The sequence below is a fragment of the Polypterus senegalus genome, chromosome 2 (genome assembly GCF_016835505.1).
Source record: "Polypterus senegalus isolate Bchr_013 chromosome 2, ASM1683550v1, whole genome shotgun sequence".
In the NCBI taxonomy this organism is placed as follows: Eukaryota; Metazoa; Chordata; class Cladistia; order Polypteriformes; family Polypteridae; genus Polypterus; species Polypterus senegalus.
The window spans coordinates 280195202-280219098 of NC_053155.1; the positions used below are offsets into that span (position 1 = coordinate 280195202).

A 23897-nucleotide genomic window follows, 5' to 3' on the forward strand; every position below is an offset into this window, starting at 1 on the left:
GTTGAAAAGCTTCAATCTAGTGAAGTTTGTTTTTAAATGAAGCATGGGCAAACACTACATTTACAGCAGACATTGGTACATTAGTGAGATGTGTACTGGTCTGTCATAATGTGATACACAGGTGTGTGCCCAAGGGAGAAAAACACATTGCAACAAGGCAGTACAAACCATTAAAGCAGTAAATCCATCACAGTTTCTACAGACAAACACTAAACCTAATCTTTTAAGCTGTACTGAAAGGAAAATAATATTTGGGACAGAAAGCAGAAAACATTTGGCCACATTCAAGAAACAAATGGATGAGAAAATGAGGTAACTTATATATTAGTTAACTAAATACTGTGACTGTACTGTATACATTTATAGGGTCATTATTGTCATCTTTATAGAGTACAGTACTATCCTTACTTTCATGTGCTAATCAACATTCAACATGTTGTCAAGAAGACAATATTGTTTACTCTCATTTGGGTTTAAATCTGTGAGAGAGATTATATAAATGAAGAGGCCATGATATTGTCTCAAAGACCTTAAAAAAAATTATTTGCAATTGTGTCTATGAAAGTGCATTCTCAAGAAGCTGCATTTTTTACTTAATCAGTTCTAAAAAAATATTTTAATAAAGACTTGAATCTGGGTGTTATGCTCAAAAAGAAAATAGATTTGAACCTTTGAATGTAACAATACACTTGCAAGAAGTTCCTCACTCCTCCAATAACACACCAGTACTAATATTTAATTTTCGGCTTACCAAATATGTCATACCAAATATATTAAATATGTAATCTTTTCTTAATGAAAAATGTTTTTGTGTATTACACACTATTTACAGTTTACGATCCTGTACTAAAAACTAGCTGAATTCAAATAAAAGGTTTCACCTGGGTCTTTGTAGATTTATTTTAAAATTTATAATATGTAGCCCTACATCTCAAACTACATTTGCCATTGCAAGCAAATATTGTAGCAGTTTTCCTTACCACAATACATGTACTGTATTATATTTATTTGCTCTTATTTTGCCATACAGAATCCCAGGTGTTTCCATTTATTTACGTCTCAGGGGCATTTACCAATTCCCTGATTTCATGTAATCAACACACTTAACTAGTTTTCCAGACTTTTCCTATGGGACACCACATTTGACATTTCAGAGCAATAGAATTAATCCCATTATAGATTTTGTCTTTGGTTTAAGCCAATTTAATTACTCAAAGACTGCCTGAAATGATAACAGTGTATGGCTTAATAAATACACAATTTATGAATGTAATAGTAAGGAGAACAGTATTCATGCTTCTCTATCATACAAATGCAAAAATTTATAACATAAAGTCTGTCCTTTCTAATGACAATGTGACTTTCATTTTCCATCCATAATTTGGCATTTATTATTTTAATTGCAAGACAGCAGTAAGTATGTTAATTAGTCTACAACTGTCAATGTCATTTAGATCCATTTACATTTCTTTGTGCACTTGTTATAGATACATGCTTTGTCACCTTATGGGCTAAACTCAGGTATGCAACACCACTCCAGGACAAGAAGGAGTGCTGTCGCAAACAGTATTGTCTCTTCCCTCCACAGCTCTGAGAAGATGCCCAAAGAGAACTGACCCCACCCTCACTGGCCAGGGAAGACCATTCACTTCTGGACAGAACTGTATAAATGTTGGATGGAGGGCGTCAGTTTTGGACCTGAGCATACCGCAGGATGGGACTCTAAAGCCAGAACTGCTCTTCAGACCTACTTCAGTTAAAAAAGAGTAAACTGCCTGAGACGACTTGCTCATGGCTGTTTTGATTGCATGACTGCATTTTTTTTATGCTTGATTTACTTGGTGACTCATTTGGCACTCCAACCATTAATGTGGACTCCTCTAGTCATTTGATGCTAACGGTTTAATAGAAATAAATCAAAAAATAAAATAATTTCAACATTGCATGCCGAAAAGATATTCATTTAAAACACTCTCTCTCTGCACACAAAATACTTTTTTTTTATTTACAGTGGTTGTAAAGGATCTCCAGGCTGCTATAAAAGCAGACAGTAAATTTTTTATGCAAAAAGTATTTTCAGATGTTCTGTGTATCTTACTTATTTTTATCATGTGTTTGACAATCTTGAGAGGTGAAAAACAAGTCAACCTTAAGGAAACAATTTGTCTGATCTGGGATATTACAGTTTTTCTTAGATGTGCACATGTTAAAAGTGATGTCATAAAAATAAAGAGCAAAACCTCAACCCAAAGTAGTAAAAAGAGACATTTCCAAAACTGTAAGCACATTTCCTTTGTTTATATTTATACACAAACTTCCATGTCTATTAACATAATCAACATTTTTAACACAATGTTCTTCCTTAGACAAATTTGTAATGGGGAAATCATTTCAGTTCAGACAAATAGCAGAATCACTGCCATTAAAAAAAAAGGTAAGCAGGTTCTGATAATTGAACACAATGATCAGTGATCACAGGTCAAACACTAATTAGTTCAATGATTGTTACGGATCCATCCATCCATGATCCAACTCGCTATATCCTAACACAGGGTCACAGGGGTCTGCTGGAGCCAATCTATTATTATAAATAAAAGGACCTTCAAGTGAACAATTTTGGCAGAGTATAACAGGTAAAAATGTCAGAGAACATCGCTGCACTATGAAGAGAAAGAAGAGGTAGTAAGCATGAGAAAAGGGCAAAGTAGAAGAAGAAGGTATAATTTATCTGAACAAATTCAGATACTAAAATATCACATAATAAACCACAGTGTGACCCTGAAGGATGCTTAAAAAAGAGTTTATCCAAACCTCAGTTGTTTCACATTTGCATACATCATTAGAACTGGATAAGTGAAACATTTCCTACTGTAAAGAAGTATGGCAGTTTACAAGAGTGCTTACCATCCATTACTAAATACTGACAATGCATTGCAATAATACACTTTAGAAAGACTGTAGATACTGTACTGTACTGTGGAAATGTGATGCACTGTAAAAACTGTAGTAAGCCATGCAAGCTCTAAAATATCGTATATATCAGTGTGTGTTCTTTATTTTTACCAGTATTTACATAATTGTCACATATGCGCATCTGAGGTTTACCTTCTAGGTTCACCCAAGGTAAACAATAAAGGGATGTGAGGGGGCACTGTTGCTACTGCTATCATATCTTTTTATTCCCAAAACTCCAAGAAGATGCCTGATGAGGGCAACTGACTCCACCCCTTCCAGTTAAGAGGACTATAAATTTGATAACACTCCCAGAAGTTGAAGTCTCATTTGAACGTAGGCTCAGACCAGGACAGAGCTCTGCCCTAAGCCTGACCTATTTAGGCATCAAGTTCTATTTCTGTTATAGCAGGCACCTTTATTAAACAGAGCAAAGTTGAAGGAACATCATTGGTCATTGTGTTGAGGTAGGAGTCTTGTTGTCAGTGTTGAGAAAATATAACTCTCTGTAAATCTACTTGACACCCAGAAGTCCTCCATTGCCTTGCTACCAGAAGGGTCTACAAATCCGAACATTATTTCGTGATTCTATACTGATCTGATTCCTCTAGATAATGGAGAAGATGATAGACCAGGCAGTCTTGTATATATTATAATTTGGGGTAATGTAGCTTTCCATTGAGCTGTGCAAATGTAGAACTGGCTTGACCAAAACCACCATTTTATATCTGTACTTCTCACTCCATATCATCCCTTCTTAAACTCAACAAAAGCCTTTTTTGTTTGGGTGAGGATGGAGAGTTTATGATCACAAACTCGATGATTGTAACTTTCTGCTAGTTGGCAAAGGACAACATTTACTGGAAATTTTGATGAAATGTTCTGACCACTGGATGGAAATAATACATTAAGTAACATTACTACTAAGAAATTTAAGAACTCTTGATGAGTTATATAATATCTGTTATATTTATCCTACACACTGGCCTACAAGCAAAAAGAGAGAAAAGTGTCTTTAATGTATTCAACTTGTGTATATGGTTAAAATGAGTTACATCCATTGCTAGACAGTGTGTGCAATTTTGCAACAAAATGTTTTTTGGTAAGGATGTGCATCTATTACTGCTCAACTGAATAAGCTGGTGCTAACTGACTGACAGGTTCTAGGTTCACAGCCACTCTCTCCATGTGTGGATATGAAAGGAAGAGGTGCAGGACCATGACCGATTTCTCATCAGTGCTATTATAGCTTAGGGCTGAATGTACTGTAGTTGTGGTACAGAAAGCTGATGTGGTCTGTAAGAATAATATGAATTTAAACTAAATTGGTATGTTAACAACTAAAGAAGTATACAATTTCTAAAGATTCTAGTGCAGTAAATTTTTAAATCATGGCACATTTTAGTGACACCAGGAGTATAGTCTAAGAGGCCAGTTAAGGTACAGATGGAGCCACGTCAAATAGCCGCGGCCGTGTGAATGGCGTGCGAATGGCGTACGGCTGCGCTATGCACGCCATGATCCCCCCCTCCCTCTACTGACAGAAGGCGTGTCAAGATTTCACAGTAAACATGCCCATTCATGCCCTATTTATTCATTTACCTGGTTCCACCACTAGATGGCGCTTTGTTCTCAAGAACACGTTAACACACGACAGCAATTTAGCTGCGCTGAGTTGCAATCACGTGATTTTAACATTAAATTTTATTATTATAATTATAACATTATATTATATTATTATATAGGAGCTTCCCTGTCTGCCTATCATATAGTGCCTTTCCTTCCTACCTATCTATATATCTATCCCCTTAGCTGTTTTTTATATATCTATTATACAGTGCCTTCCCTGTTTATTTATATATCTAGTGCCTTCTCTGCCTGTCTGTCTGTCTGATTGCATATAGCGCTGAACTTACTGCTCTGTACTATTCTGTCCTCTGCATATCCTGGGGTACAAAAGAAACAGCACTATACAGCAACATGTGCGAACTGGCAAGATCGGGGAAAAAACACGTGGTCACTGATTACAAACCGCAAGATGAATGAAAGAGACAATATATGTAAAAACATCATCACACTAATGCAATATTATATGAAAACGAACAGTGTCAGATCAGGTTTGAATATGCGCCCGATCTGACGCTGTTCGTTTTCAAATAATATTGCATGTACTGTGCGCTGAAACTGCTGCACTGAATAAGCTGACTTTCTGTAACAGCGTCAGCGTGTATTCAAACCCGATCTGACGCTGTTCGTTTTCAAATAATATTGCATGTACTTAACTATTTTAGAATAAAAACATACATTTGATTTCAGTCAGTCTGTAAGAGCCAGTGTAAATGCATGATAATTGTAAAGGTTAGCTTTTCTTTTTTAATTCAGTTCCTCAGTTCCATTCTCTCAGGCGCGTTCACGATCCCCCATCTGACAATGCTGTCTTCACATAAAGACGCACTATAACTCAAATGTGATTTATTTGGAGACGCGCTATAGCTCGAATGTGATTTATTTGGAGACGCACTATACTCGAATGTTATTTAAACAGGGAAGAAAGTACAATGTCAGGTGCTCATTCAGTGTAATAGGAACCATAGCACAGAGAGATGTGTACACTGCAACAAGTACACATGTCCTGAATGTAGGAAGCGTGTGTGGGAATTGTTAATATTTGAATGTGATGATTTTATATAGCACGGATCGGAAATCAGCAGTTCTTAGCATTGCACCACGCAAGCTGTCGTATCAACCGCCTACTGTAACTTGCTTTATTTTTTATTCACTTATAGTCTAGAATAAAAGTGCACTTGTTTTTTATTCTTGTACACCAACATATGTTCCTGTGTTTGAGCGACATGGGCATGCTCAAAAAAATAGACGTGTAATGCCATGAAAAGTGCACGCAGGCACTTCAGTTCGCAAGCATTGGTACGAGAATGCAGTCACAAGTACGCTGCAGAGCTACAGCGCATCTTTATATGAAAACAGCATTCTCAGATGGGGGGTAGGGAAGGATCCTGAACACGACTGAGAGAATGAAAAGTGAATAAAAAAAAAACCTATCCTTTACTAGTATCATAAATTACACTGGCTGTTACACACTGAAATCAAATGCATGTTTTTATTCTAAAATAGTAAGAATAAGAGCAGTTTACTTCTCAAAACTGAATCGTGTGAGATTGAACTCATGACCTTTTGAATACTAGTCAGCGGCTGATACCATTACGCTACCGTGCTAGCTGTAGTAAGTTTGTGTCAATGTGGCATGCTAAGGCGGTTATATTTTTGAATAAAAGCATACTTGTTATATTTGTACCTTTTGTGAAAGTGTTTGATATTTCGACTTCAGGCTTCATACATTATATAGTTTATGCTTACATTTTGTCACTTACTACTACAATATGAAAAAAGTTTCTGTTTTAAAAATGTGTTTACACGGATTACTGTAGAAACGGAACACATGTGAAATGTGTGTATTCCAAATAACGATCTATTATTTCCACTCTAAAACTCCACTTCACTCCCACACTGCAGTTAGCTGAAGCAGTCAATGTTCGATCTGGCGGGATTATACAGCATTGCAACCATCTTTTTAGAAAGCGCATGGGGCGTTTATGGGGCGGGGCATTGTTAACTGCGTCATCGCGGGGATCACATTCCGTGCACGGATCGTGCATGGTCCTGTCATGGACCTGTCATGCTCTAGGCGGCTGTTTGACGTGGCTTCCACTGTACCATCTGAGTGGACGGCTATTAAAAATTTTTCACTTAGATGAAGGACTTTCATTAGAGACTAATCCAGATGGAAACATTGGGAAGTGCGTTGTTTATAAATAAGCAACAGGTCCGGTCACACTATAAACATTCACCTCTTACTCAGGATGTGTGAACATGTATAGTTAACTCCATAGGTGCAATACAAGTTATGTTTCATGAGTTTTGGAAAAATTCACACTCAAGGTTTCACAATGAATCTGTTAATATATTTATTTTTTCATATAGTTCTTTATCTTTGAGCAAAAAAAATCCAATCCATGACAGGCAACAGGTGCCATTACAAGGCATGTTGTTGGCTTAACAGGCTTTTAAATATTGGTGAAAAAGTATGTTAACTTATACAAAAGTAGTCATGATAAAATTCAACTGTAGAATACAATTTAGAAAGTACAAAGGGCAACACCATGTCTCTTATCATTTTTTAAATAAATAAAAAAGCACAAAAACAATAAGGCTTTGAAATCAGAGCAATGTTTTTTAAACTGTATTATGATCTCAACTCCCTCCGTGCCATTGACCTGCAAATATAACATGGTAGTGCAGCAGGAAAAAGTTTAAAAGCTGTGGTTCACTAAAAATGAGAAAAAAGTCTACTTATATACTTAATGAAATGCATTAAGCACGTAATATGTATTGAATCAGTAACCCAATTCATATATACAGTGTTTCCAAAAAAAAGAAAATTTCATAAATGAAGGAATGTGTAAACAAAGCTAGGTCAGGGATTTCAGAGAACTCAATCTAGCAGTTTAATAGGTTAAGATTGGTGCAATTCTTGGTGCATTACATATGCGTAAACAAAGCCTGAAAATTATCAGTTTAAGGACACAAAGTGTTATGGTGTCTTCATTACTCGACACACTGACATTCATGCAAATAAATTAAACATAAAAGACTTGGGCGATGATGAACTACTGTCTTGTTTGAAGGTTTAGCTGAAATTTTATTCTTTTAGGCTAGCTAAAATGTAGTCAGATATGTCTTCAGTATCCTTGTTGCCTTCATTTGATTCTGCTGTTTTTTAGATTTTGCTTAATAGTGTTGTTTATATGTTAAGTATGTCTTTGTGGTTTGAGTTCATTACATAAAATAAGTAAAAGGATTCGAAAACATCCAGCACTCAACCATTGTGGCTTGCCAATGTTTTTTGTTTTAAACAAACAAACAGAAAAAACCAACAACATCACAATCAGTGATCACTTACTCAGGAATTATAGCTGTGTGAAAAGGGTTTGTGTAGTGAAGCTTCAGTGTCTCCAGCACATCTCAAACTAGAGTTACTGCAATGTCCAGAACACAGAGCAGGAGTTAACCTGGTGTCCCTGTGGTCAATATTTGTGGTTAATTCTACAAAAAAATCCATGTTACGGTCAATTCGCTATTGCTTCTTCTACACTGAAAGAATGCATTTTTAATACTGTACTGCCAAAAAGGCAAAAAGGGAGTAGTATGCAAAATTAGAGTGGGTGTGAGGAAACATGAAATCAGGGACAAGCAACAGGTCAGAGTATAAAGTGAAAAAAATAAAAAATAACAACACTAAACAACAAATCTGAATTGAAAAACAAAAGTCTAGGACAAGGAAACAATTCAAACATCCTAATATCAAATCTTTATGGAAACACCTTTAACCTTTCTCTTTGACATGAGTAAGAAACAAAGAGGTAGAGATTTCTAGTGAACTATAATTCAGTCCACTTAACAGATGACAGTAGCTGTAGGCTAAAGTGATACCATAAATCATGTGACCCCTGTTTCTTATGACTGACAATGTGCATAGTGACTGTATAAACAATATGGCTGTGTCCATGAAAGGAGTAAAACATAAAGAACACCAAATTGCCTAATTTCTCTCTTTATATGTATATACAGTATATATACAGGCAGTCCCTGGGTTACGTACGGGACTGTAGGTTTGCACTTAAGTTGAATTTGTATGCAAGTCAGACCAGGTACATTATTATAATAAATGCTATTGTGGACTGTGCTAATCCAATGAATGATGGAGTTTCACCTCTCTCTGACTTTTTTATTATTTCTACTTTATTTTCAATGGTGATGGTTTTTCTCTCCTTTACTGTATTACCAGCACTTGCTTCAGATTTGTGTTTCAGAGACATTCTTGAAGGATGAAGACAAAAGGTTAAAGATGAGCTCTTCTGCACAGCACTGCACATCTATCACAGCAGGTAGGAATCCCTTGTCAGCACGTCTGGTGTACTGACAAGAGACAACTTACTGCTATGTATGTAACAGTACAAACAGGCTTGCTATTGAGATTGAATGGGAGTAGAGAGGGGCGGTTCACCACCCACCCACTACACAGTCACCTCCACTACAGTATGCAGCCTGCAGCGTGTGTCCGCCCACCGAGAACGAGGACGGTGCAGCCAAAGACGCTTAGTGAATCACCCACCACCGCCCCCATTCAACAGGCAGCCACCCGAAGCACACTACAATGCTACCCCCCGCCGCCCCATTCACCCTCAATGGCCTCCATTCAGCAACAACCGGGTCACTGCTTGCAGCATTACCAGCCGCCCACCGAAAACGGGCAGCCGTGTGTAGCGGGCGGGCATTGAAACGCCCCCCACCGCTCCATCCAGCCTGCATCTAGTCAGGAGCAGTAGCTACAGTGGCGTAGTGGGCGGACAGCAAACCGCCCCATTAAGCCTCCATCCTGCACACGAGCGATAGCTGTGGCCCCGGTGACTAAGGACCACGGGTCACCGCTCGCTTGCTGCCGGGAGCCGCCCGAGGGACACTACACTGTGCGAGCAGCGAAATCGCCCCCCTCCAGCCACTGCTTGCAGCGTCCCCAGGCCAAAGATGACGGAGGGGCAGTTAATGCGGCTCATGCGTCACAGCTGTGGCCTCGTTCATAAGTTGTAGATCGGATGTCCGTAAACTGGGGACTACCTGTATATATAGTGGTTGGGCAGTGGAAGGATAAATTGGAAACAGTAGAAATGTTGGGAAACCAACCGGGTGATCCCTTTTAATTGTTGCGAGACGAAACAAGCAAAATAAATAAAATTAATGAAAACAGCGTCAATGCACTATCCCAATCAGTGATCATTCTTATAAGGTATTTTTCGAGAGTCACGTGCACTGTTGTGCGGCTTGTTCTGGTCTCCTGGCAAAAGAAGTCTTTTCTCTTTGCTGGAGCTTCTTTTATATTTTTTATGCCCTTACCAGGCGGCTTCTCTGAGCAGTCTATAGGAGAAAGTCATCGGTAGCCACCCCCTTCGTATCGGCGGGTTGTGTACTTTTCACAGGCCCTTAGAGGAGACCCATGCATGACAATATATACACATACATACATACATACATACATACATAAACATTAATACATACATTTCTGTCTCAGGGGTTCTCAAACTCAGTCCTGGGGGACCCCTGTGGCTGCAGGTTTTTGTTCCAACCAGATTCCTAATCAGTGACAACACCTGACAGCACTGATCTCATCTCATTAGCTGGTATTATTTATCTTTTATTCTACATTCATAAAAGCATAGCAGCATGATTTTTACATTTATAAGAAACTTAGAAATATATGTTTTTGCTATGGTTTTAAATGCTTAACTCTCTTTTTATTATATTTCACCCTTTCTCTGTGCAGTTTGCTCCCTTCATTGAATCTTAATAATGACAATTAAAAAGAAGCACAGCAGAAACCCAAGCAAACAACACTCAATCGTGAAAGGCTGCAACTACTTTAGCGTCAGCCCCACAAAGTAGTAAATAACGGATTAATTAAACAATTAGAACACCTAGAAAAGTAGAATGACAATCAAGATGAAAATACTGTTAAAAAGAAAAAAAATACCTAAAACTGCTTAGTACATTTTAATACTTTTGGTTTTTTTTACCAAACTTAGTTTTCTAATTTGTATATTGTTCCCAAAACAGGGAACCTGGGAAACAACAGTTCACTTAATTAGCCCAGGAGTCCAATTAAAAACAGAGGCTGGTTGGAACAAAAACCTGCAGCCACAGGGGTCCCCCAGGACCGAGTTTGAGAACCCCAGTGTTAGAGCATCATGCAAAGAACATGCACCTATTTCCATAAAAGTTTAAAGTTATTTCTGATATACTCTAACTTAGAATATAGGCTTATAAAATGTAACATTTTATATACATATAAAAAAACAGTTATTGGAAACCTGGCCAAAAGATATAATTTTTGCTGGACCTTTATGCAAATTGATATTGACATGATTTTTATTTTGAAAGAATGAAAAATTAAAATATTACAAAAGAATATTGGAAGTCTTTATTTAACTGCCTGTTTATAATGTATATAAACTACATAATTAAAACTCTAATACTTCATTCAAGCTCTCTTTTCTAATATCATAAAATCACTGTATTACAGTGCCTATAAAATATATTCACCCTTTTGGAAATTTTCATATTTTCTTATTATACAACTTGTGAGTCATAATGGATTGAATTTTTTATTTGACACTGATCAACAAAAAAAGACTAATGTTAAAGGCAAAACAGTCAAAGTGAAAACATATCTCTTCAAAGTGATCTAAATTAATTGCAAATATATAATACAAAGTAATTTAATGAATAAGTATTAACTCTGTTCAATATGACACACCTACAGTATATTATCACTGGCGCAGCCAGTTGCTTTTAGAAGTCACAGATTTGAGCCAATGGACATCAGCTGTCTGCAGCCAACAGATTTCAATTGACTATAGCATAAATGCAGCTCATCAAGAAAGTCCAATATGTGGTGAGTCAGTACTGTGACCAAGCCTACATAATTAAAACAAAAGAACACTCCAAGCAACTCTGTCAAAAACATGTCAGGGGATGAATATATTAAATTGTCCGAGTCACTGAATACCCTTTGAAATCCAGTTAAATCAAATAAATTAAAAAATGGAAAGAGATGGCACAACGGTAAATTTGTCTCAAGCAGCTTGCCCAAAAATGGAGTGATCATGCCAGAACATGACTAGTGAGGTGTGCTATCATGAAACCTGTGATAACTGTAAAAAAGTGGATGTGATAGGATGGACTGTGCATACAACAAACATTTCCTGCCTGATTAGTTAGAGCTTTTATTAGAGAGTGGCAAAAAGAAAGCCAATTATTTAAAAAAAAAAAAGAAACTCACATGACAACTTGGCTAGACACAGAGGAGTTTCTACCGTTAACTGGAGGAAGTTTCCATTGTCTGTTATTGACATAAGTCGGACACTGCACATTATCTAAAACACAGCATCATACTGTGGAAATGCTTCTCTGCAGCAGGCCATGAAAAGAGTTTGAGGGTAGAGAGTGTGCAGAAAGAATGCAGAAAAAATAAGGGGAATTCTTGGAGGAAAATTTAATACAGTCTGCAAAAAATCTGCACCTTGGTATTTTCCAGCAAGACAACAAACAACCTCAAGCATAAAGCCAAAATTTCACAGGAATGGTTTAAAAAGAACAGAGTTAATATCCTGGAGTGGCAGTCAATCCAATTGAGAATTTGTGGCTGGACTTGAAAAAGAATGTTGATTCTTGATCTTCAAGTAACCTGACAGACTCAGAATTGCTGTGTATATTAATAAAATGTGAAAACTTTCTATAAGCATTGTATAAGTTGTTAGAAACAAGACATAAAAAACAATTAAATACATTTTTCAAGCAAGTCAGAGCAGGAATAATTACAGTAGGTATTAAGATTTCTGTAAAGCATTACTGACAGTCGCATCAATAAAATAAATAAATGGTGTGGCCACTTGTTACATCTGTCTTTCCCATGTTATAGACTGCTCAATCAGTGTCAGCATCATATGAGCAGAAAACACTTTTCACATAAGTAGTCAGGTAAAAACAGATTATATGAATGTAAAATTCAGTGGAACTAAAGATATAATATATGTAAGCTTAAATATCAGATAGTAACAAATGTCTAGAGCATATTAAAATGAGAATCTCATTGGTGTATCGAGGAATATGATGCTTCCCATAACACCTACAGACATTGGCTGTTCCATGGTCATCCACTGAACATTGATGAAATGTGTTACACAAATTGTGCAAAGTAACAGATGAATTACAGTTAGTCAACTATACAGATGAATACAAAAGGAAAACTGTATCTCTAGTATATAAGCTATACTATATAAGGAGGTAACTCAGCCAGGCTCCACTCCTATCTACAGAATGGAAAAGATGCAGTTTAAGTGGGATAACACAGGGACTAGAGGACTGAATGTGCATTAGTCTAAGTCTGTGCAGCTTCATAATGATGGGAAAAAAACAATATGGTGAGTCTGTAGATCCTTCCTGCTGGGTGTCAGAAGTGCAGGATGGGTGTGCGTGCTTTGAAGCACACTGGGTACATACCTTGACAAAAGTTCAGAAATTGCCAATTAGGTATACTACACTATGACAGTTGTGTACATATTTGCAAAAGGCATTTCATGCCACAAACTGAGAAAGCGCAGAAAACATTCCTGGAAAAAGACATTAAATGAAGGCTAATGCAGTGCTTTCTCCTGTCCACAAATCTCTATATAATTATTTTCCAGTGAAGAAAATGAAAAGGAATATGTGATCTGAAGTAAAAAATATTGTATTTAACATTGGCAAGCGTCCATGTGCTGCACTTTCTACTATTCCATAAATCTGTGCCTTAAAGAATCCAAAACAAAGAAGTGACCAACTAACTACTAGGCATGTGAACAGTATGTAATAAAGTGGCCATGTGTTGTTTGTTTCAAAGGCAAAAAATAGTTTTGTGGGTTCTGCTAAAGTACACTGTGGTGTAGTAAATGTTTCTACAGTAGCACATAATGAAAGCAGGGAAGGATGGGTAGATATTTTATTGGTGTTATCCCTAATGCATTTTGTACATTATTTATGTGAACTTCACTATATGTCCACAAAATCTGGGTAGGGTTATGAAGATTTCTGTGCACCAGCCACCAAATGTGTATTTTCACTCAGCAGTGGTCTAGGTAAATTATATTTGAATTATTTTTTGCAATTCTGTGAAATCAGTTTTTTTTTAACTAGATTTAGACTTTGAAACCACTGAAATGTAAAAAATATTCTTAAGGCAAATAATCATAGCACAGTACATTGCTGTTGATATGTCTGTGATAAATGATGTCAGATTCAAATAAGGTACCCTCTCTTACATATTTTCTTGTCATTTTTTGCTGTGTCACCTAGTTATTGTTTATACATATACAGAAAGACAGAATAAGCACACACTCTGCCACATAAAATTATTAGAATGAATGATGGAAAAGCAATGCAATTTGTAATTATCACAAGCCTAGGCTCCTGATACACATTGTTACAGGTAAAATGCAACACTGCAATATAGAAGTAATGTGATAAAATATAAAACACAAAATTGAAGATTTGATTTCAGCAACTTCACTGTATGATCCTGAATGATTCCCTCTGCCTTTAATGTATAAATTAAAAAAAATATATGAAAACAATTTTTTCCTAAGCATTTTCAACATGGAATTAAGCTTACCTTTTTGTTTGTGTATACAGTATCTTGCCAATTTAGCCTTTCTCAAACACCTAAGAATACTTATCCTTTGGCATTTGTAGTTATTGCTTTAATTGAGGTAGTGGATGAGTGAAAAAGACTCAGCTTACACTTGTCTATAGAAAACATTTTATCTGGTGAAAATAAATCATTCTGTCAGGCAGAGTAATGTACAATGTGGTAGCTGAGGTGCTGGACTTCAAAAACCATGAGGTTTCCAGTTTCATTCACACCAATGACTTATGGTGTGATCCTAAATATGTCACTTAAACTTCTTGAACTCCAATTCTAAAAATACAGTGGTGTGAAAAACTATTTGCCCCCTTCCTGATTTCTTATTCTTTTGCATGTTTGTCACACAAAATGTTTCTGATCATCAAACACATTTAACCATTAGTCAAATATAACACAAGTAAACACAAAATGCAGTTTTTAAATTATGATTTTTATTATTTAGGGAGAAAAAAAATCCAAACCTACATGACCCTGTGTGAAAAAGTAATTGCCCCCTGAACCTGATAACTGGTTGGGCCACCCTTAGCAGCAATAACTGCAATCAAGCGTTTGTGATAACTTGCAATGAGTCTTTTACAGCGCTCTGGAGGAATTTTGGCCCACTCATCTTTGCAGAATTGTTGTAATTCAGCTTTATTTGAGGGTTTTCTAGCATGAACCGCCTGTTTAAGGTCATGCCATAGCATCTCAATTGGATTCAGGTCAGGACTTTGACTAGGCCACTCCAAAGTCTTCATTTTGTTTTTCTTCAGCCATTCAGAGGTGGATTTGCTGGTGTGTTTTGGGTCATTGTCCTGTTGCAGCACCCAAGATCGCTTCAGCTTGAGTTGACGAACAGATGGCCGGACATTCTCCTTCAGGATTTTTTGGTAGACAGTAGAATTCATGGTTCTATCTATCACAGGAAGCCTTCCAAGTCCTGAAGCAGCAAAACAACCCCAGACCATCACACTACCACCACCATATTTTACTGTTGGTATGATGTTCTTTTTCTGAAATGCTGTGTTCCTTTTACGCCAGATGTAACGGGACATTTGCCTTCCAAAAAGTTCAACTTTTGTCTCATCAGTCCACAGGGTATTTTCCCAAAAGTCTTGGCAATCATTGAGATGTTTCTTAGCAAAATTGAGACAAGCCCTAATGTTCTTTTAGCTTAACAGTGGTTTGCATCTTGGAAATCTGCCATGCAGATTCTCTTTCTTATGGTGGAGTCGTGAACACTGACCTTAATTGAGGCAAGTGAGGCCTGCAGTTCTTTAGACGTTGTCCTGGGGTCTTTTGTGACCTCTCGGATGAGTCGCCTCTGCGCCTTGGGGTAATTTCCGTCGGCCGGCCACTCCTGGGAAGGTTCACCACTGTTCCATGTTTTTGCCATTTGTGAATAATGGCTCACACTGTGGTTCACTGGAGTCCCAAAGCTTTAAAAATGGCTTTATAACCTTTACCAGACTGATAGATCTCAATTACTTCTGTTCTCATTTGTTCCTGAATTTCTTTGGATCTTGGCATGATGTCTAGCTTTTGAGGTGCTTTTGGTCTACTTCTCTGTGTCAGGCAGCTCCTATTTAAGTGATTTCTTGATTGAAACAGGTGTGGCAGTAATCAGGCCTGGGGGTGGCTATGGAAATTGAACTCAGGTGTGATACACCACAGTTAGGTTATTTTTTAACAAGGGGCAATTACTTTTTCACACAGGGCCATGTAGGTTTGGATTTTTTTTCTCCCTAAATAATAAAAACCATCATTTAAAAACTGCATTTTGTGCTTACTTGTGTTATATTTGACTAATGGTTAAATGTGTTTGATGATCAGAAACATTTTGTGTGACAAACATGCAAAAGAATAAGAAATCAGGAAGGGGGCAAATAGTTTTTCACACCACTGTATATGTAAAAAATGTATTGTTTCTTCAAATTGTTGCCTTGGAAAAAGTTGCTGGCCAAATATAAAATAATAATAGTAATAACTGTAAACTATGAAATCTCAGATTTTACTTTGGCAACTTCTGGTTGGTCTTTAGGTATTTCCTCTACTTGAGATATAATTTTTAATGCTAATCATAATTCATTAATAAATGTGCTTGATAAAATTAACACATTTTTAAATAAAAACAAACTTCTTACTTTTCAGGAAAAACTAAACAAAATATATGTATTTACATCCTTCAAAATAAAATTCTTGTAAACAGTAGAGTGTGTTTACTATGAAAGGAATTACAGCAAAAATGGTTGTAATTTTTGTATTTCTAGTTTCTTCTTGAAGATATAGCTATCACATCGTCTTCTCAGTGTCCTGGATGCCACTTATTAGGCAACTGCCCTGACAATTTTGTATGGCTACTGTTAGAATAACTGAAAGAAGAAACAGTGCACACAGGCCCTGCTTACAAGTAGCCTTATGTTTTTAATACTACTTCTTCTTCAATAGTGAGCCTGATATGGCCGTGCAATATGTAACAGAGAGAATGGAAAAGGCAGGTGCCATCTCCGGGCATGGAAACCACTCGGTAAGTGACAGTTCTTTGATCGATGGTGATCACCTCGATTAGACATGTTAATGGGGGTACGGTTGGAATGATAAAGGAAATGGGTACCTGAACAATGTAAAGTAAGTCTAAAGTACTTACACAATAACTACTGTATAATCGTGATAAATGAACAATAAAACAGCGGAGAAACCGTGGATTAAATAAAAAGGCTGTAGTTATCAGCAGGGAGACGTGAATACCGTGGCGAAGCAAGGAAGGGAATGTAGAGACTGGAGCGACAGACGGCCTTATATAGGCAAGCAGCCAACAACGTGGGAGGCGTTGGGATGGGGGACCCAACGCCGCCTCACACGGCGACCGAGCTGCAGGCTATGGATGTATATATGTACGTAAGTAGGATTCAGTTAGCCTTGGGAACCCGCGTACCAAATTTCTTGAAGATGGGCCCATAAGTAACAAAGACCGTTGAAAAGTTCAATATGGCAGCCGACAGTGGCATCATACCACCGAAATAAGTACCAAAATTCAGCCTTCTACCTACACGGGAAGTTGGAGAATTAGTGACGTTGGAAAGTTCAATATGGCGGCCAACAGTGGCGTCATACCATCAAAATAAGTACATACACCGGTTTCGGTTAGCGCAGGGAAGCCGCCTACCAAATTTCGTGAAGATGGGGCCATAAATAAGAAAGTTCAACATAGCAGACGTTGTCGACCGTTATCGACCGTTACGTGTAGAATTTCGAATTGAAACCTGCTTAACTTTTGTAAGTGAGCTCTAAGGAATAAGCCTGCCAAATTTCTGCCTTCTACCTACCCGGGAAGTTGGAGAATTAGTGATGTTTGGAAAATTCAATATGGCGGCCGACAGTGGCGTCATACCACCGAATTAAGTACTTACATCGGTTTTGGTTAGCGCAGGGAAGCCACCTACCAAATTTCGTGAAGATGGGGTCAGCCTTTTCCCTACACGGGAAGTTGGAAAATTAGTGACGTTGGAAAGTTCAATATGGCGGCCGACAGTGGCGTCATACTATCGAAATAAGTACATACATCGGTTTCGGTTAGTGCAGGGAATCCGCCTACCAAATTTTGTGAAGATGGGGCCATAAATAAGAAAGTTCAACATGGCGAACGTTGTCGACCGTTATGACCGTTACATGCAGAATTTCGAAATGAAACCTGCTTAACTTTTGTAAGTGAGCTATAAGGAATAAACCTGCCAAATTTCAGCCTTCTACCTACACGGGAAGTTGGAGAATTAGTAATGAGTCAGTGAGTGAGTCAGTCAGTCAGTCAGTCAGTGAGGGCTTTGCCTTTTATTAGTATAGATTGACAAACTGTAGACATGACGTGTATAGTGTGTGAAGCCTGAATTCCAAATATCAAAGAAACACTTTCACAAAAGGTACAAATATAACAGAACAAATGCGCTTCCATTCAAAAATATAACTGCAGAAAAACAACCCGCGTTAGGGTGCGACATTGACACGCAGTTGCTACGACAGCTTCGGTGGTGCAACGGTATCAACTGTTGACTGGTAATCAAAGCTTCACGTATTCGATCCTGGACAAGTACGTTTTGAGAAGTGAGCTGCTTGTATTCTTACTATTTTAGAATAAAAACATACATTTGATTCCAGTCTGTAACAGCCGGTGTAATAATTTATGATACTTGTAAAGGTTAGCTTTGTTTTTTTTATTCTGTTTTATTCTCTCAGCCGCGTTCACGATCCCAACTCCTCCCCTCATTTGATACTGCTGTTTTCACATAGATGCGCTATAACAGAGGTAAACTCAAATCATGACGACGGGTCTACAACGGATCAAAAATGCTCTTTCTTTTTTTTCTCCGTGCTGGTTTGACATCGTGCACCTAAAAAACGTGAGCCTATTCAGTGCAGCAGGAACACTCAATGAAACTGAATTAAAAAAAATAAAGTGACGGTGAGATACGAAGAAGGCAGATTCACCAGCGTTTGTGTATCAGCTTTTATCCCTCCAGATCAGAGAATGTCCAGTTTGATCTGGATCTTACATACAAAGGACGGTGCATGTGCCCAAAACATTAACATTTATGTTATTTACATAAAAGCCAGATTGAATGTTATTTACCCATTTACCTTTATTTATTTACTTACTTTCTACAGTCACAAGTAGAGTGCAGAGCTTCCCATGTACATATACAAACTACATAGATGGCAAAAGTGCATTTTTGATCCGATGTAGAACCGTCGTCATGATTTGAGTTTACCTCTGTTATAGCGCATCTATGTGAAAACAGCAGTGTCAAATGCGGGGGGGAGTTGGAAATGTAAACGCGGCTGAGAGAATAAAAATGAATAAAAAAAAACAAAGCTAATCTTTACAAGTATCATAAATTACACCGGCTGTTACAGACTGGAATCAAATGTATGTTTTATTCTAAAATAGTAAGAAGACGAGCAGCTCACTTCTCAAAACGTACTTGTCTGGGATCGAACTTGTGAAGCTTTGATTACCAGTCAATAGTTGATACCGTTGCGCCACTGAAGCTGTTGTAGCAACTGCGTGTCAATGTCGCACCCTAACACGGGTTGTTTTTCTGCAGTTATATTTTTTAATGGAAGCGCATTTGTTCTATTTGTACCTTTTGTGAAAGTGTTTCTTTGATATTTGGAATTCAGGCTTCACACACTTATACACTTCATGTCTACATTTTGTCAATTATTACTAAAACATGAAAAATGTTTCTGTTTTAACGATGTGTTTACTGTGCATAGATCGTTATAGACACAGAACACACATGAAATGCAAGTGTTCCAAATAACGATATAGAATTTATAAAGGGTGTCATTTTGCTTGACTTCTCACTCTATACAACTCTAAGCAACTGACACGCAGGTAAACAGACTTGATCTGAGAAAACTGTGCGGGTGGGGGATGTGATAGCAGGCTGCTTGCTGCTTATTAACACATTTAAAGGTCAAAAGACGCTGACGGAGAGGTGCAAAGCGTTTTAAGGTGGGACGGATCTACGAGTTTTTCGTAGCCTCTGGTAATTCTAGTGTTAATTGTATGCATTCCTTTAAGAAAGCTAGACATATTTTCAGTTCAGAAATAATAGCAATAAATAAAGTAATGCTGAAAACTTGCTCATTCAGCTTCCATCACAGAACATAGCAATGTTCTAGTAATGATTCAAGAGTGATTAAAAAGGAACAAGCTCTTGTACTATCTAAGCAAACTCTGCACATACCTCTTGTGGTTTGATAAGCATAGGATTAAATTAACATTAATTCATTATTATAACAAACAACAACATCAATTCCCCCAATACACTCCAGAATTACTAAAAAGAAGGAAAACTTCTGACTTGACTAAAGACAAAAAAACAGTCACAGTGAGCCATTACAAAGGCAGATTGTCATTGGTATAAAGGAGCACCAGTACCATTTCTTGACACTCTCCTGTTAAATAAATTGTTGGCTGAAAGTATTTAATCTTAGTGTTTCAGAGAGATGATGTACATCATTGTTCATTGGCCATCAGTTTTGTCTTCCTTCTCTCATCCACTTCTACCTCTAGTGGGGTGTGAGTGCATCCTATTACTGAGTCTGCCTTTTTAGTTAGTTTGTTGATTCCATGGGCCCTTCTAGAAGTGATGTTACCAGACCAGCACAACAAAGTACACAGAATCACAGTGGACATCACATAGTAGTAGAATATGTAAAGGGTGTCACTACCTATATTAAAGGAGCACTGTCTCCTAAGAAATAAAGGAGCCTGCTATATCCTTGTCTTTTGCTCTTTACACCTGTGTTAGCAGACCCATCTAGCATGTCACTGTTGTGCATCATCTCCACATCCACTCCCTAAATACTGACTGGGTGCAGAGGCTCTTTGGTGTGACATTAAGTGAATAACTAGTTCTTTGGTTTTACTTATATCAAGTTACAAATTTCTGCATCAAGAAACAAATTTCTCCACCTAACTCCTATACTCTGTCTTACACTATTTGTCAATATACCCCATTACTTTAGACTCATCATAGAAATCTTGCACGTGAGCTGACCTGGTGTTATATTCATAGTATGGAGTATACTAGATCAAGAGAAAAGGATACAGGATTGTTCCTTGCGGTGCTCCAGAGATGTTCAAACCGATATCAGGGACTCAATGATTGATGTTTGGATTAAAATGTTCTCATTATTATCTCATTTTATATATATAGAAAAGCTCTTTAAAATAGCATAATGTGTCAGTGGTAGAGATATCACTATAAATTTCAAAAGCCAACAGATAAAAAGAGCTGTACAGTATTTCACTTAAACACAAAATGACTGGTCAAGGTAGATTCTGCAATTAGAGAAAAGTTATGTAGTACTCATTAACAGTGCACTACTACATCTGCTATAAAGACTCAAAAGAAAAAAAAAGCTCTTTATAGAAACTTTAATGACAAAAAACGTGAAGCAGTTCCTCCTGTTTGTTGATTCACTCATTGTCCAGGGATGTTGAGTAGGTGGCTATGAAGGAAAAATTATTAAATTGAACTTGGAAAACATACACTTAAGCATTGCCTGTAATTCTTCTGATTTTACAGTACATCGTAAAGAGGTACTTTACTGAAACGAGAAGGCTTTTGTTAAGAAATCAGTGTGATAGTAAACATATTGATTGGTCACTTGATTTCATACACTTGCTTTCCACTTGCCCTTGGAACAGAACCAATATGTGAAGACATGGGCAAAACAAGTGCTGCACAGGTATGTACTTAATTCATATCTACTCTGAACACTTTGGTAAACATCATCCTAGAAATGCTTAATTGGACCAAAATGATGATGACTAGGGAGAGTACCTCCAAGTTGGAAAACCACTGCAGGACTTTCCTGACCTTTTGACATAGTGAATAAACCTGATGAAAAGAGGAGTACACATCTGTTATGAAGAAATGCACCTTAACAATGTTCATATATCTAGTTACTGTACAAGAGTATTGTTACAGTTTCCTTCCTTTTACACCATTATACTGCTTTCATGTTAACACTTGACAGAAAAATGGACTACTGGCATTTTTATCAATAGATCTTCCCATTACTGTACTGAGAATTCATAGGAACTCTGAATCAACAAACCAAGCATTGTTTTGAAAGTCCTCTGTTGTTCCAAGTTTTCCATCTCATGATATAAATCATCTGAACAGGGTGTATGACAAGTTGTTTGTTTTCATAAGCTTCTTTTGCCACCATTGTGTTACTCAGGTGTTAGCTAGTTAACAGTTACTAGCCTTTAATTTGGCAAAAATAAAAGTGTCCACCAATGGTAGTCCGTTTCATCAGAGATGATTTTTTTTATATAGAGACAATGGGTGACATTGGGTACTTTATGTAAAAAACTCATTACAGTTGCTGTTATTAATACACCCTTGAAAGAATGTGTACCGCTCCTACAATATAACATTTAATTTCATCTAAGTTCTTAGTTTTAGCCATTCTTGTTCTTGTCTCCCTAAATAATTTAATTTGCATGTTCCATGAATATGATGCATATGAACCTAATTTGTAAGTTAGTTATGCTGAATGGAGGTGTACCCATTAAAGACGACACCTAGTGTAACTTATAGCATTAGATGCAGTTTTTTTTTTAATTACACAGGTAAGTAACATTTAATGTGTGTGCTTAGGTGATAAAGTTATTAACCTTTACTAACACAAAGTTGAGGATATTTTTACTAGAGGAGAAAACAACTAGGAAAAAGAGGTTTGACAAATATGGTACTAAAACTTTTTTTACATACAAAAGTACAACCCAGATTTCTGATATTTAAAAATGTTTAATTATACTGTACATACCTAAATATTGCCTTTGTTGAATCAGAGCCACACTTGAATCCATCAGCCCTTTTGATAAAAAAAAGAAATACAAATTTTTCAAATACTTAATAGTGCTTTTATATATTACTTCCTACATCTTGCACAACTGAGTTTACAATGGAATTTAACATATATACAAAAAGCAATGAACATACAGTATTCTAAATAAGGTATAAACAGAATAAATGAGAAACAGTTTATTATATGCAATGGCAGCTATTTTCCCAGCAATATAAATATTAAATTGTCACCTGAAGAGTTTATCGTTAAACATTCTACAAAATAATACAAAAAAGGACACTATCACTAAAGATCTCTTTAAGCTGGTAAAATAAACAATATTCTTTTTAGATCTTATTCACTAAGATAACTCTTAAATACTTGCTCATTCATTGTAAGCTACCTCTGCATATACTTCATTTTGGCATATTTGGTTTACTCTGTTGTCTCTTTACATTCACAGTGTTCCTTTTAAAAAACTAGCTTTCAACACTAAACTCATTTTGATTCTAATTAGCCTTGTTTATTACTTTTATTTCAGCTCCACTCAATAAACACAATAATTAGACTTATTTCAAGACAGCCATAAGTAATAGATGATATTTTCACTTAGGAAGCTTCACAGTATAGACTCAACTAGAAGGACGCAAGCAATTTTGACCTGAAAATGTACAGCTTGAGACAGCAATGATAATATAAATAATATGAAATATAAAAGTACATATGTAAATTAATGTACATTTTAAAAAATGTTGCATATTTATGCTCTGTTTTGTAAATTATTTATAAAATGACCATAAAAACATAAATATATGAGTATCAAGGACAGGCTTTCTAAACAGAATTTGTTTGAGCTTTTTGCTGAAAATGACTAAAATAAACTAGAACGTGCACTTTGTGTGGAGAAGTATCCTAAAAAACAGTAATATGAAAGATGCTGGTTTTCGTATTCTTATAAATTAGATTTTTTATTCAGAATTTTTTTTTTTCTTTTGACTCAAGTAGTCTTTTATTGTATAAATAGTCAGATTTGCTACTTCAATAATTTGAAATGGAAAGTCTAGTAGTAATTATTTATACTTTTATTTGCTTTAGAAAAATGAAGCTTTTCTTTTGCCCAAACTACAAGCTAGGGAGTTTTTGGAGAGCTAGAAGAGATGACCCTGTTTGAACTGAGTGCCTAAAAATTTAACATCGGATACATCTATCCTTTTTAAAGTATAAACTTATAACTCAATTCTTATAAAGCAGTCAGCAATCATTTTTCAACAAATACAAATGGTAAGGT

General features: G+C 36.7%; 1 protein-coding gene across 3 annotated transcripts in view; it reads right to left on the reverse strand.

Moving 5' to 3' along the window:
* The window catches only part of LOC120523929 (protein Atg16l2-like), a 202292-nt gene that overhangs the window by 36713 nt on the left and 141682 nt on the right, over positions 1-23897 (reverse strand). For all 3 annotated transcript variants that reach the window (XM_039745640.1, XM_039745639.1, XM_039745641.1), the window contains one exon: positions 22589-22636. In XM_039745640.1, the coding sequence (XP_039601574.1) occupies positions 22589-22636 (48 nt within the window). The remainder of the gene's footprint in view (positions 1-22588; positions 22637-23897) is intronic.